The sequence below is a fragment of the Cygnus atratus genome, chromosome 19 (assembly GCF_013377495.2).
Source record: "Cygnus atratus isolate AKBS03 ecotype Queensland, Australia chromosome 19, CAtr_DNAZoo_HiC_assembly, whole genome shotgun sequence".
NCBI lineage: Eukaryota > Metazoa > Chordata > Aves > Anseriformes > Anatidae > Cygnus > Cygnus atratus.
In genome coordinates, this window is record NC_066380.1 from 10,140,831 (window position 1) to 10,156,324 (window position 15,494).

The following is a 15,494-nucleotide window of genomic DNA, read 5'->3' on the forward strand; positions in this document are numbered from 1 at the left end:
AGCTCCGGTGGCAGGGAGGAGATGCAGCAGTCACCAGGGAAACCTCTGTGATGCTGCCGGGTACCGTGGTGCTTCCAGCCACACCACACGGCTCTTCAGGTTTTTCTGGACGAGTTCTTCTTTTCCCAGAAAGGAAAGATCTGGAAATCTTGGATGAGCACAGAAACTTCATAGAGTTTGTCAGATTTCCTGCAGGCTCAGCACCCTTGGGACAGCAGCAGATGTTCCCCGTAAGCAGCCCCGGCACGTGTCCGTGTTCACACTGCTGTCCACATCCCACACGTGCAGACGCGGAGCACTGTGCTGTGCACGCCCAGGTCATCGCACAGCACACGTACGGCGAGGGCAGCACTGCCACTGGATGCATCCGCCCTGCTCTGCCTGCTCCTTGCCCCAGCTGCAGGAGGACACAAACCTTCACTGCCTCGCTACAAACAGGGCAAAGGAGCTCCCGTCCTCAACACGGCATAGTCACGGTGCTTGCTGTGGGGTGGTTCAGCCCCTCTCTGCCCAGCTCTTCTGTGTGCTGAGCTGCTGTTGGGAGCGCTATGTCCTTACCTTCAAGGTCATCCCACCTGTTGGCACCAGCACCACTTCCACAAACTGCAACACCAGGAGTGAGCCTGGCTCATTGCCAGTGTCCCTCTGTGGTCTGGAAGAACTCCAGCCACATGGCCAGCACAATCATTTCAAGACCTCAAAGATACTAACCAGAAATTGGAGTATTCCAGCATTGTTCTCATCTGTTCAGGTGCCAGTACTCTACTCAAAATTGCACCTGAGAAGACAGATGTGCTGCTTTGACTCCTGCTCTTGGCACCTCAACATTTTGGGAGATCTGGAGTTTCCAGACCTTATAAATATGAGTTTGCCCCAGTACCTGAACTCTGTGGGGACAGAACTGCACAGCATCCCCAGCTCTGCAGGGTGGATGGGGCCGCGAGGGGTACGATGACTTCTCAGTGGAAGATGAGGGGCAAGAGGCTCAAGTTGCCCTGAGGGGAAGGCCGACTGGACGTAAGGAGAAAATTCTTCCCCACAGGAGCAGTGCAGCCCTGGGGCAGGGTCAGAGCAGGTGCCCACATCTCCATCCTTGGGGACCTTCAAAGCCCAGCTGTGCACGGTGCTGAGCAGCCCAACGCAGCTTTGAAGTTAGCTGTTTTTAGAGGCTGATTGGGTTAGAGACCTACAAAGGTCTCTCCCAACCCAGATCATCCTTTGAATTTAATAAGAATATGAAAAAATTGCTTAAGGAAACACAGCACCATATTCACAGCACTGAACAGTGACCCCAGGCCACTCTGGGTCCCACTAGCCCTCTCGGCTCCCTGGGGCTCAGGCCACCCTGCCAACGCTTTCATAAAGTTCCTCCAAAGTCCGCTCCTTTTGGAACAGCAGCTGCATTGCACTGGCTGCTCCTTCCAAACCTGGGGTCGCAGACTTACCAAAGTTATTGAACAGTCACACCAAAATATCTGTCCTCAGTGCAGTCACCTAGACCTAGGTAAAATAAAAAAAATAAGCAGAAATTCACTTTTGTCAAGGTTATCATTAGAATTTATTGATATGAGAGAAACTTCGTATGTCAGTATGTCAGTGGAGGAACAGCACGTCCTGACATAACAGAAGGACAAAGCCCACCAGGTGACATTACAGCGTTCTGGTACCTCTGAACTCCAAAACAGAGGAGATCACGCACATGGCTGTGTATTACTCGGGTCTGTTTTCCAGGACAGGATGGAAACTCTCCAGCAATAACACCAACGCGTGGCTCGCCAGCCACCAGTGCATGGCTGCATACATGACCACAACAGCTTTGACTCCTGTCACCCACGCCAGGCACTTATGGCACACACGTGTGGCAGCAGCAGCCCACCTGGGGCCCCTTCAGGTTGAAGGGGACAAACACCTGCTTTGTGGTGAGAGCCATCCGAGCCCATGCAGCCCTTGCAGGGCGTGAGATGCCTCATGCTCCATCACGTGAAGGCTGCTCAGAGGACCAGCCCAGACCATGACGCCTACATGCAGTCCGGGGACTCCCACACCGACCTGCAGCAGGACAACCGGCGGTAGCTGGGAAGCTTCAGGACCAGCTTTGTTCTGCCTGGGAAGCAGACACAGCACACTCAGTCCTGGCGTCTGCCAACGCATGGGCAGGTTTTCTCTTTCAACGTAACAGCCATAATTATCCTCTTATTAGAGCTGTTTTGGCATTCCCTCCGTCAGCGGTGTCCGCTTACAGAGCTCGTAGCACAGACACTATGTAGCTTGTAGCACAGTGAACACTATGCTTCTGGCCAAGATAGGAATTATCTTTATAACCTTTACTGGAAATACATGTTATACTGGATGCTGTTTGGAAAAATAAAAATAAAACAAAACAAAACAAAAAGTGCTGAACTTTAACCTCCCAGCTTATGAAATACTCAGTTTGGTCCGTAATATCTTGCTAAACAGTTACAAAGGGAACAGCAGAGTATTCCCCAGGCACCTGATAAATCCACAATGGATGTACTGTAGAAACAAGCTGAATTCTCTGACCCACTCCAAGGGTATTTCAGAGCCCTATAAAATACTCCAGAGAACGAGCCATTTGTGACACAGCAAACAAAAAGACAACCCCGGTTCAAGGAATAAGTTGTCTCGTGTTGTACAGGAAGCATCCAAAATCAGACGCAAAGCCACCCTGATCAGAACTGGCGGGATGTGGCAGTCCCACCCTGATGCCAGATTTGATCACAGCAGTAACAGAGCCTGGGCCGAAGTGCATCTGCCTGGCTGACAGCGCTAAACCTGCTGCAGACCTGAAGAGGGACTGCAGATGCTAGAAATAAATCCGAGTGTGTGCGCAGGTGCGTGCCGGCGATGGCACGTGCCCTGTTCCTTCTCCTCTCACGTGAGCTATGACAAGTGACATAGCGGGTGCTGCTCTCAGCCATTCGCTTTCACCAAATCTAAGTTCCCCCTGCACACTTAACAGCATCGACTTAGAGATCTCATATTAATGGGTACTTATACAGGATTAATTGCACATCAGTCCATTGTGGCTACAAGTTCATTAGGCTAATAAATCTACGTAGTGACAGTAGTACAGTATCAGCTACTTTTCAATACAAACTCCCTACCCTAGCCTTAATTTGCAGGTCAAGAGAAGATCTTCTGTAGTGACCTTCCTATGACCTTTAACATTCATTTTTTTAATTTTCTTTTTTCTAGAAAAAAAATCCAGTGTGGGGAAAATGCACATATATAACAAAAGCAGTGCTTAACAACCACAGGAAAAAAGAACATGATCTTGGACTCTATCAGCATCCTCCGTAGACCCTGGTAGCATTACTTCCAAAGGGTTGCTAAATCCAGCTCCGTCAGTTCTCAAGTCTGTTAAACCATTTCCTAGCTCTAGTCAGTTCTAGTTTCTTACTATACATATCATCTCTAGCAAGAGCCTACAGAAACACTTGCTAATGTGCACAAGACTTCCATTTGATTTAATGGAATAGTTTTAGAAGACTGAAGTCTTTACTTCTACAAATCTGTTCTTGAATTGTGGCTCTCACTCAGGCTGGCACCTTTCTGTTCCAACCAGGAGAGAGCTCCAAGTCCCTTGTAAAGTTTTACTCATTCGTCTTTCCCAAAGGTGTGTGGGTATCTAACAAAACCCCTCTCACAGTATTCCCAGGAAATGATTCAGAAGAGGAGATGATTTTTCAACCAAATGAGATCCTCTGGTCCTGCGCGTCAGACCATGGCCAATAGAACGAGCAGCTGCCATGGACGTCTCAATTAAATACGGTACAGTCAAGGGAGGAGAGCAAGGTGGCCTGACCATCTTCCTGTGAGGTACAGGCAAAGAGACACCAGAGTCACTCTGTTCTCAACAGTTTGTCTCTTTTTCTGGAGTCAAATGTTTGATTCCATTTGTTCTAGCAGGAAGTGGTGAATCATGTCAAAAGTGGGACGATCTTTTATATCCCTGCTCCAGCATTTCAGCATCAGGTCAAACACAGGGTTAGGGCACAGAGGAGTCTGGGAGAGATAGATCTGAAAAGAAGAATACAGCAAGTTCAGTGTTTGCTCTTTAAAAGAATCAAACCTTGACTAAATGAAAACCACAGGACAGCTTCAGTCTAGGCGTTACAAGACACAGCAGCCATGCAATGTTTGAAATCCATTAAGCGTGAATCTGGCAGCGAAGCCTGCATGGAGCTGCGACACCACCTCAGATGGCACTGCAGACACTTTGCCAACTTGTTTGATGAGCCGGTCATAAAACGGTCCTTTGTCCCACAGGAAACATGAATGCTTCAGAGAGATTTGTGTTCCAAGTGACAGAAAAACACAAACCAAAACCAAATTTACCACAATAAAATCCAAATACTTTCACTCACCGTAGACAACCCATGAGGCTTTCTAAGCATCGTGACAGCTTGTTAGCAGAGACAGAAAAAAACACCTTTTAGAGCTTATCTACAGCACAGGTTGGTGATTTTTTTTTTCTTCCCTCTCATTTCAATACACTGATCTTTTAGACTCTTCACTAGATCATTAATATCTGGGAGACAATGAATAAAACCTTGCATTATTTCATTTCCCTTAATCCTTTAACTTATTTGGTACTAAATGTCAATGTGGGGAGAAGAGTAACAACTGGACATCCACTCTTGGGGCACAGCGATCTTCAGTGGTGCTGCATTGTCATGCTCTATTTACCATCGTCACTGATATTTCTGTTAAAGGATACGAAGGCAACAACAGTGGGCTGTACACTCCTGCCTGGAGCAACAGAGGATAATGAGACAGAAAAGCCTTTCAGCAACTAGGGATGGCCAAGAGCTCCTCAGCATAGATGGAGATATCACAAGGAGTATCTAACCCCTGGGTACTAGCAATTCCTCCTTCCCCACCTCAGTGAGTGCTTCCTTGTCTTTTAGAGGAAACACTAAGGGCAGAGAAAACTGACAAAGCAAAAGAGCAAAAGGTTTGCGTAGGACAGCCCAGAAAAGCTAAGGAGGACAGTGCAAAGGCAGATTGAAACAGAAGTGGCTTATAGCATGGAAGAAGCACCGGACAAGCCAGGAGGCTCTTCCAGTGGGACTCCAAGAGAGGAAAGCCAGTCCAATGAGCCTGGACGAAGGGCAAGAGAGGTAGGACACATTTGAAAAGATGAGTAATAGAAGCAGGGACTTTTGCAGATGATGTAAGGCCAGCAGAAGGGTCCCAAGGAGATCAGTTTGGATGCAATCAAGGTCAAGTGAAGGAAGAAGTCACATTTGCTTTCTTACCTGCCTTCCCTGGCTCCGGAAGAACTCTCCTGTGTTCTCGATGACTTGCTCATCTGAGAGGAGGCTGTAAGGTTGCTCCTTACACAGTATGAACATCTCCCAGAGGGTGACCCCAAATGCCCAGACATCACTGGCAGTGGTGAACTTGCCCTGTGAACAGAAAGGATGTCGTAAGCCTGGTTTGCTCACAGTGCATATTTGGCAAAGGCTATTTCAGTCTGCTCTCTCTAAACACAAGGATTCACACCTGGGAAAACACTCTCCGTAAAGACAGTAGAGCAGGTGAGCTGCTCTGAGCAATGCACAAAGGGACCAAAGCACGACATTGCTGCTTTGCAGGGCAGGAGCACCATGTCTTTGTGGACCCACGGTCCCTAATAAGGTGCAGCTTTCACTGGGGCAAACCTCTTGAAACAGGGGGAAAGTGTTAGAGAAAGCTAGAGACTACCATCCCTCCTGAGGAAGTCTGCATTTGCCTCCAGCAGTAGCACAATGCTGTGGGCTGTGGCAGCGGGGTGGAGAGCTGCTGCATACCTCCACCCAAAGCACAGCAGTGCAGCACAGGAAAACCTTTGAACAAGAAGCAAAGCCCTAGGGGTGAAAGCAGAGCTGAAACAGACTCTTAGAGGAAGGCCAGGATAATTTTGATCTTTGCACATGTCAAAGTTGGTGACAGTCAGCTCTCTGCCCTGTTTTCTGTCTTTAAAAAAATGCGCCCAAACTGGATGTGTTTGGAACAATATGTTTCTGAAGGAAAAAGAAGCTAAAGATTGCTCACAAAATAACACACAACAATCGGGGGCTGGAGGGCCTGTTTTGTCAGAAAACAGCCCAGACCCGGACTGTCCAGGCTTATCTGGCAACCCTGGTAGCCTGCAAAGGTTTGGAAGATATTCACACAAGAAAGGAGAGGAGTGATTTATAGTCTAGATGAAGCTGTAGCCATGAAAAGAGGGTGAACTTAGAAAAGTTTAGGCCCATCAGCCTTTATGGCAGCCATAATTACAATACCCCCTCCAAGTACATAGAAAAATTGTAAGGAAGTATAACTACATGACCTAATGACTTGTTTGAGAAAGAAATATTGGGATGAATACTAGGAATCGCCTCTGGATTGGGTGTGTTTGGGTTGTTGAACAATCTCCTGAGGGGAGCCAGCAGGACCCTTAAACACAAAACAAAACCCCAACCTCAAGCCCAGACTTGGCACTTGATGCTCGTCAAATTTTGTTCCTGCCCCTCCAGGCTTCACAGCTGGGGAAGCAAGCTCAGAAAGGCGAGTTGCTTATGATTCCAGCAGGAATCCTGAATGTCAGAAACAGAACACAAATTAGGCTCCAGATAATCTGTGCTGTATTTGCAAGGGCAACGTCCTTTTCCAGGCTATTAGATTTAGATATGTCCAACACAACCCAACAGACAACTCACCAGACGCCATCTGTAGCTGTAAAGACCGTTATACATACATGTTACAAATTCAGGGGGTATAGTGAGAACCAGAGGAAGGGAGACAGAATGGTTTTGTGCAGTGCCTACCAGGAGGATGCTTTCCCAGGCCATCCAACGTATCGGCAGCACCGCTCTGCCCTGGATACGGTAGTAATCTCCACTGTAAAGATTTCTGCTCATGCCAAAGTCTGCAATCTTGATGGTGTAGTTGTTCCCCACCAGGCAGTTGCGAGTTGCCAGGTCTCTGTGCACAAAGTTCAGAGATGCTAAATACTTCATTCCAGAGGCAATCTGGGTGGCCATGTACAGCAGGTTAGAGTAGCTGCATTGAAAGATGACAAACCAAAGTCAGTACATTTCTTGGCACTCAACTCTTCCTTGGCATTTCTTACTGCTTTATCTTGCCTTTGATGTACTACAGTGACCTGACATTTTATTTTTTTGCCCTAACAGCGAAACTAAACTGTCTAGGGCACTAACATCCCAACCTGCCAGGCTAGGCCAAGTTCTTGAGCTGCAGAAGCAAGAACAGACAACCTGTCCCTGAAATTCAGGGCCCTTAGCATTTGACATCCCTTAGGTATTTAATATCAAGCATTAATATCAAGATTTTCAAAGAGATCACGCAACAAAGTACCAACTTTCCATAGAAAGCCAGGAAAAATGAAGCTGTACAATCTCAGAATTTCAAGTCTTAAAAATTGCTTAGTTTAGTATTTCAAACCATCATTATCACATACTTGTATTAGTAAGCATGTGACATAACATTAAAGAGAACTTACTTTTTATGTTTAATATAACTAAATATGTAAACTGATGTATTTTCCATTTGTTAAAATTTCAATTTTCCCATTACCAAAATGAAGATAGTTTTAATAAAAAGTTGCACAATACACAGACAGAATTTGGACCACCTGATTTTCAGCATTCTTCACACACCACTATTTTGCGATGCCCAGCTTCTTTCCCACTGTGCATGCTCAAACACTTCATATAAACAAGCACTTGTCAAAACAAATCTAATGAACTGTTCACAGTTAGTATTTCTCTGTAAAGCTCAAGAAAAAAAAAGCCTTACTCAGTGTTCTGGTGGCAATGACAGAAGCTTTACCATTTTATCTAAATTAAATGATATACCTAATGATAACATATCCAATCTACCTGTTCTAATCAACAGCTAAGCTGCTGCTACAGAGCTTCAGAGGCAGCCCTTTTCCCCTGACACAGCACCAGCCGGGGGGCCTGGGCACTACTTCCCTCCCAGCTGTGACCACCATGGCTCAGGCAGGTGACACTCAGCCCTGTCCTATTGTGAGCTCAATGCTTCTCCTGATCTGCATGGAGCCATCGTGTCCCCAGAGAAGGAACTCCGGCACCCACTTTTACCTTGTTAACCTGGCTGTTGGCTTTCTGCTTTAGAGGGGGCTTAGCCTCCAGGTCCTACCTTCTCCCTTCCCCCTGATCAGCTGCTGCCTTGTCTCCCTGCTTGGCGATGCTCCTCTTCCAATCCAAGATGCCCAGTCCACCCCATCCCCTCTGCATTCTGACAGGCCTTGCCAGTAGCTCTCTTCTGGCTCCCAGTGCCCAGAGCATGCAGCTCTGCGTACAGAGGAGCAGACACTTCTCAGCAGACTCATCTTCACGACTTGCTACATAGCCAGAGAGGCAGTGGGAGATGCATTTCAAACACTGAAGAGCTGTACGGACAAGCTGGACCTTGCCACATCAATCAGACACCCATAGGAACTGGCAGAGAGACAAGCTGCACTTTTTGGCAGGGGGATTCATTTCAATATCAGTAACTAACTCCTACACAGACAGATATCTGAGCCAGCCACACAGGCTTCCTTTAACGTGAAACTCTATCTGGTTGGGAGGGACAAAAGGAGAGGCTGAAAGAGCAGCTGGAAGAGAAAGGAAAACTTATGGGTAGGGCCAAGTAATGGAAAGCAGGGAAGAACCCCGTGAATGCCAGTGCTGAAGTCAGATGAGGGGTGAGGAGGAGAAGAAAAAAGATAGTCCAAAGCTATGGCCAGGAAAAAAAAAGAGAAACCGAGTCTAGATGTGAAAGCTCTTTCAATTGTGTGGAAGAGACAGGAGACTGGAGAGAGCTGGAACACGCATCAACTCAGATGTAAATCCTCTCCCATCCTACAGCAGCTCCTGGTGTGTCATGACTCTGTTGCCTGTTCAACATTCCCAGACAGGACCACTAACCACTGCCAGCTACTGGCAGAAGCAGGGGTGTTGTCTAGACATGGTAAGACAGATATCTCTTGTCCAGTCCATCAACAGAACTTGCTCTGCCTAACTGCCTAGCTCTTTAACTATAAATAAATTAATTTCTTTGTGGGCATACGTGCCAAAGGCTAAGCAATGCAGTGATTTCTGGTCAGTTTTCTTTACTCAAGCTGAGTACATGATAGCTGTATGTGCAACTCTCATCTGTGAGGAACGAATTTCTGCAACAGTAGAGATGTTTTCATGTTAGATTTAATCCTTCCACGGAGGAGGGAGATAAGCGCCACTGCAGGCAGAAAACATTTGTCTTTGCCAGTGAAATATTCTCCTTCTGTCAGCTGATGAAATCTTTCCTTCAATGAAGCTCCACACTCAGCTTCCCTTATGTAATATTTTTTAGGCATCCAGAGAATGTACAAAACATCTCAAAAGCCTAAGAGAAATTCTTGATTTTCATCCCAAAACTCTAGCTGTAATGCATCTGGTTTGCCACTTAATGAAGTATTTGATGCAAGCCCACTAATGTAAACGGATGGGTACATCAGTAAACAACGTATGTCAGATGGTCACTGTGACTAGAACAGCCCCCAGTCAGGGACACTTCACAGGAGCATGCATCTCTGGAGGCCTCAAGAACAATGTCCCACGCAAAGTGGGACTAGTGCCCACACTATGTGCTGTGGCAGTGGCCAGGCTGGAAGGTCACTGCCTGGAAAGCACAGCACAAGAAACTGGCAGCTCTGTATCACCAATTCATCCTAAACATGGGCAGCTCCTCTTACCTGACACAGGGAATGTTGTTTGAAATTGCAAATTTACTGTAGATCTCCCTCTGCGACAGGAACTGATTGAGGTCTCCATTCTCCATGTACTCTGTTATCATACACAGTGGGTCATCACGCACGCACACCCCCAGAAGCCGGATGATATTTGGGTTCTTCAGCCGTGACATGATTTTGATCTCTTTCAGGAAATCATTTCTTGTAAAATAGAAAATGGAGGTTTGAGTCCTAAACTATTCCTTGGTTTAAAGAAAGCAGAAGCAGCATGTAGGAAGTCCCTGACCACACAGACTTTTACACATCTGCATACAGTGAGTCTGAGAGATGGTTCTGGGCTTGTGTGCAGCATCTACCCCTTCCCCAGAAAACAGGATTAATACAGCATTTCAGTTTGACATCGTCTGTTCCTACCGTCAGCTCTCTGCTTACATCCTGTTCCTTACACAAACACTCAGTACACTCCGAGGCTTCTCTCTTACAGAGTCAATAGTGTTAAACCACGTGAAACTGTTGCCTGGGGAGTATTTGCTTTCCTTCTCAGGTGGTTGGCATTGGGGATGTACTTACCTGGCTGTTTTGTTGACATCTGATCTTAGCATCTTCACTGCTACTAGAACCGGCTGGTGAGTGAATTCTGAAGAAGAGACCCCCAGGAACTCCAGCAGGCCATCAGCTTCACAGAGGTGCACCTGCAGAAAGCAATGGCAGCTATGAGAGCGTGCACACGCAGAAAGCCAGAGCAAAACGACGACACATTGAGGTCATCAATTTGGTCAGCACTGGCAGAATGGCCAAGTGAATGATCTAATGGAAGTGACATCGTTCTGATGACAAATAGCCCACAGATCAGCCAAAAATCCTGGACAAGACTGTGTGTGTACACTATATAGCCCACAATGTAGAAACAGACATGGATTGCAGCCTAATGTTTTCCGCACGGCATTGAATTTACTCCACATGCGTACCAACGGCTCAGTACATGACTGGGGGGTCCAATTTGCCGAGCAAGCACTGGAGATATTCAGGAAGGGCACTGTGCCTGGAGCTGTCTGCGTTACGATGCATGTGCATGCAGACAACGTGGCTGCAGCACATTTGGCATGTATAGCACATCACAACAGCTGTACACGTACAGAACTGTCCTGCAGCCTAGCCTCGCTTGAGTCACTGCTCAGACTTAACTGAGGAGCGTCCAGAAATTACCGACAGCTTTCCAAATACCTTTAATTCCAGAAAAAAGGGGAGTAGTGCATGTGTGTGTGTGGTGTGAACACCTCACCTGCAAATGTACTCAAAGGTGAAGAGGTGAATGCTCTTAGGGAAGCACAGAATCCAAAGTTTCTTCAGATCAAAAAAAAAAAAATAACAGTAAAGACATGAAATTACTGCCAGGGTTGTATAAAAGAGAAGGTGGGGGAAGGGATGCAATAAAACATTTGCTTAAGAAGTTATCAGAATGCACATTTAAGAGGAGAACTGGGCAAGAAATGCTGGAGTAGGTAAAACAGACAAACTGAGTGTGCAGGATAGGAAAAAGGACTGAAGGAGGGGAGCAGACCAGATGTGCTAGCAGAAAGGTGAACATAATGGGAGCTTAATTTTATATCACATATATATGTTATATTGTTTATATATTTAACAATGCACCAAGAACTTATGCAAGAAACATGGTGAAGAGAAAGAGGAGACAGCATAGAAAATGGATAAAGCTACAATTCAGAAACAGAAGTACAAAAAGGCTGCTGCAGTTACATGGAGAATGAAATTTGCTGGGGTGAAAGTACAGTCACGAGACTCACTCTCCTTAAATTCTGGAAGTCTAGCAACAACATCAAGTAGAGACCAGCTGTACAAGCCAGGAATAAGAAAGAGAGCCATGGTGCTGAGAGCTTGTATTGTAAGTGCTCATAGTGTATCACTGAGTCCAGAAAGCAGAAAGTTAGGAGCAGAAAAAATGCCTTGAAAGTTATGGAAGCCCTGGGTGAGAGGTGAAAAAAGCATGAATGAGCCATGTTGCTAGAAGCAAAATTGCATGCTAAGCCAGAGCAGAGGAGCAGAGCATAGGATGATGACCAGTTTGGTGAGACTACAAAGGTGAGAAGCAGAGAAGGAAGCACAGTGACGCAGCATATTTGCAAAAATGAGGAAAAGAGCCTGTGACGCAAGGAAAGACACAGGCCATGAATCAAACTCCAAGGAAAACGGGGATGGAGAGCCTGTCTGCTGCTGTTTAACAACACAAAGGAGGAGGAGGAGAAAGCTTTGACAGTTATTAGAAGGAAAGGAATGAGTAGGAAAGAAAAAACAGAAGCAAAACAGTGAGAGAAAAAAAAAACCCTCTCATTTTTGGAGTACAAACCAAGACAGCAGGATTCACACCACAAAAGGGGCTGCACTGACAGCCAGGTGAAGAGATTGAGGATGTTAGCACCTTTCCAGTACTCTGATTGATCCAGAAAGAAGTGAGGGGGACAGCGAAAGTGTGCTGTCAGTAGGAAGGAACTAAAAGTATTGAATGAAAAGTATGGACATCCACAGACGAGAAAGCAGTCAGTAAAGAGCTGTGCTTTGCCAAAATGTAGCAAACAGAATTTTTAAGGTTGTGTTTGAGAAAAAGCTGGGGAGGATAAAAGAGAGAGGAAGAGGGAGCAAACGAGGGGAAAATCTGGCTCAGTAATGTGTGGACACAAAGCAGGGAGTGAAGAAAAAAAGAGGGGAAAACAAAAGAGGCCCAAGGAGTAAAGAAAGCTTGGCAGGAGACAGATGCGTGTATCATGCTGCCTGAGGCTTCTGACACAGACTGGGGCTTGAGCAAGCAGTGATGCCAGAAAATATGCAAGGGCACCACAGTGCCTGGGCAGTGTCTGTCTTGGCCAGGGCCAACGTGCAGAGCCCCATCAGAATGTCCACCTGTTAACGTGAAAGCTCTTTTTACACCCAGGATGAGTCTGCTTTGGTTGGAATCACTGCTAGAGTTGACATTAATCACACATTTGAGGTGTCTGTGGTAGAGCATGAAACAGTCTGAACTCACACTCCCAGGCCTTTTCTATAGGGCCATAAATAAGGATAGAGGCAGCAAACAACCCATGTATGTAAAGCTCATCTGCTATGAAAGACTCACACACAGCACCGGGCAGTAGCCTCAGAGGTGCAGAACTGGGCTCTCTGAAGCCTACCCTAAAGGACATCAGTGTAACTGAGCGACCTGGTCTAGGGGAAGGTGTCCCGGCCCATGGCGGGGGGGTTAGAACTCAATGATCTTTAGAGGTCCCTTCCTACCCAAACCATTCTACGACTCTAGAGCAAGGACATGTACTAAATACAATACTGGGATGCAGGTCCCCCAGTGTGCAGCTGTGCCAGAGAGGCAGCTGAGAGGATTCACTGTGCCACTCAACTCCTTCCTGTTAGAGAAAGCATGGAAGAGAATGGCTGTACCTCTCCAAACTGCCCTTCTCCCAGCTTCTCCTTGAGTCGTAGCTGCTGCCGTGGGAATTCACCTACTGAGATGTCCTTCTTGGTAAGTGAATCCACAGTGAGGGCTGGGACTGCATACATGTTGTTGCCTGTCACGCCTTGGAGGTGGACAATATCCGTTTCAGCGTAGTGAGGAACATTGTTCTGAAAGCCTTGGTGAGGCGTAGACTTGGTCAGGTCAGGCTCAGCATAGTCCCCGCTGCACACTGAGGAAAAAACAAAGACAGGGGGAGTCAGACACTCTCGCTCCCTTAAAACCAGTATAACCTGGCTTCCACTCCTCTGAACTCTGCAGACCTTTGGGAACTAAGCCCAGCTGCACGCCTGTTAACCTTACACCAGCGTACATCGAGATGGAAGACTGCACTTTGTTTTAACTAGGGCTTAAACCAGGACGAGCTGCACTTCTTCCAACTCCAGAACAAATGCCTGTGAGTTGTGAGTGAATTTGTGTTAATCAGCTCCCTGATCTATCCAGAGAGCTAAAGTTCTTGTCCAGACATGGAGGCATGAGTCTAAAGTGGTTACTTGTTTCTGATTCATCCTAAATTTGATCTGTTCCTTTTACCTGACGTATGGAATGTTGCTTGCAACATCAAACTTGCTCTAGATTCCTCTCTGGAGATTGAAGTCTCCATTTTCTACGTACTCTGTTATCATGCTACCCTATACCTCTTACAGCTTATTCACATAAACACCATGGGATAACTCTTTATAATCAACTCCCTGTATGGTCAGTAATACCCAGAACTATCGTTCTGCTTTAAATTCACATCCTGACTCAGTCCAAATCAATCACCTTCTGTAGCATAATGCTGGACCTTAGCATGTTTTTGGTGCTTGAGGAATGCAGCACTGCCCTTACACTCGTTAATCAGCAGTGCCATCACTGAGTACAAAAGCCTCTTGGACGTGTTCCCTTCTGTGTGCACCCAAAAGCTCCCTGCGGGCTGGAAGCCAGTGCACCACTGACAACCCCCTGCTGCATTTGCCTCTGCTTTTTCTATGGGAATTTCAAAGAGCCTTTGCTGCAGGGAGAGGTGCTAAAGGCCTTCGCCTCTTCCACCAGCCAGTCTGGGCAGCCTGGGAGTGCTGCAGGCAGTGATTCCACTGCCAAGGGGCTGAGACAAACGATGACTTGCTGCTGTACTTGCCAAAACCAGCTCCTAGAAGATGACCTGGCTAACGTATAAACAATCTTTAAAGAGGATAATAAAAGGCCACCACCCTCTAGTGGGGCTGGTGCTTCATCTACTGAGGTTACATACTAAAAAGTTTCAGAACTTCAGAATACTGTCTTATGTCCCTGGGTTAGTACTGCATTGTAGTCAGAGAAGATTAGTCAGACACTCAAAACTGGCACATACTCACAGGTGAGGGAAATAATAAAAGAATAAATACCTAACTTCTGGTGACTGATGATTATATTACCTGAATCCTCTGCACTTTGGGAGAGCTCTGGAAGCTTATGGAGCAGTGTAGCTGGCTGGTGATATTCCAAATCCAGTGGAAAAGCACGTTCATAAGTGGGATTTGACTGGTGGATCTGTGTCTGGTTGTTGGCGATGGTGTAGCTATAGAAGGAGAGGCGAACTGTGGCATCTTCCTCCAGGATTCGGCGTGGGGCCTTCCAAAAAAGAGAAAAAACTGCTGAGGTGATGCTCAGTTGTTGAGTAATGTACTGGCTGCAACTGCAGCAATTTCCAGTAATGTCTTGGATAGGACCTGCATCTTCCCCTGCTGTGGGAACAGAGATTTAGCTACTAGATGGAGCAGGGAAAACCCTGTACTTTCCCACATAATTCAGAGCTCTTTTGGGTTAATACTTAGAACTAAACTTGTGCCTGCAAAGTAGCCCCATTGTATTACCTTTTCCAACCTTTTCTGAACATACTGCTTCCAAAGAATAATGACTATAATCATCAGGAGCAGAAGAATAATAGCCACAAGGCAGCCCACGAGGATGGAGGTATTGGAATCATCTGCCTTCTCTCCTATCCAGGTGCTGGTTACAGAAGATGTGGTTTCTGCAATCACAGAGGAATTAAGAACAATCTGCCATCAACAAAGCACAGGTTGTTATACGTGCTGGCTGACTTCCATGAGACCATGTCCTTTTCTATAGGCTGGTACAGAAGAGCATTAACATTAGCTCTGCTCCCATTTTGCTCTAATCACAAATTCTCACTTTGCAGGCTCACAGCTAAGAACTGTGCAGAGGGCTTCTGCAACCACACACTGTTCTTAGCATTGGAACAGA

The 15,494-nt window shown here is 46.4% G+C and overlaps 1 protein-coding gene across 6 annotated transcripts in view; it reads right to left on the minus strand.

Moving 5' to 3' along the window:
• Positions 1–1,538: 1,538 nt before the first annotated feature.
• LOC118257037 (discoidin domain-containing receptor 2-like) overlaps positions 1,539–15,494 on the minus strand; it is a 60,587-nt gene continuing 46,631 nt past the window's right edge. For 3 of the 6 annotated variants that reach the window (XM_050714464.1, XM_050714463.1, XM_035564582.2), the window contains exons 11-18: positions 15,104–15,261; positions 14,666–14,861; positions 13,196–13,440; positions 10,322–10,443; positions 9,755–9,952; positions 6,819–7,053; positions 5,283–5,432; positions 1,547–4,041 (exon numbers count right to left, since the gene is read on the minus strand). In XM_050714464.1, the coding sequence (XP_050570421.1) occupies positions 3,901–4,041; positions 5,283–5,432; positions 6,819–7,053; positions 9,755–9,952; positions 10,322–10,443; positions 13,196–13,440; positions 14,666–14,861; positions 15,104–15,261 (1,445 nt within the window). In that variant the 3' untranslated portion in view covers positions 1,547–3,900. Of the gene's footprint in view, positions 4,042–5,282; positions 5,433–6,818; positions 7,054–9,754; positions 9,953–10,321; positions 10,444–13,195; positions 13,441–14,665; positions 14,862–15,103; positions 15,262–15,494 lie in introns of all 6 variants that reach the window. The other 3 variants (XM_035564580.2, XM_035564581.2, XM_050714465.1) reach the window with 2 other exon arrangements.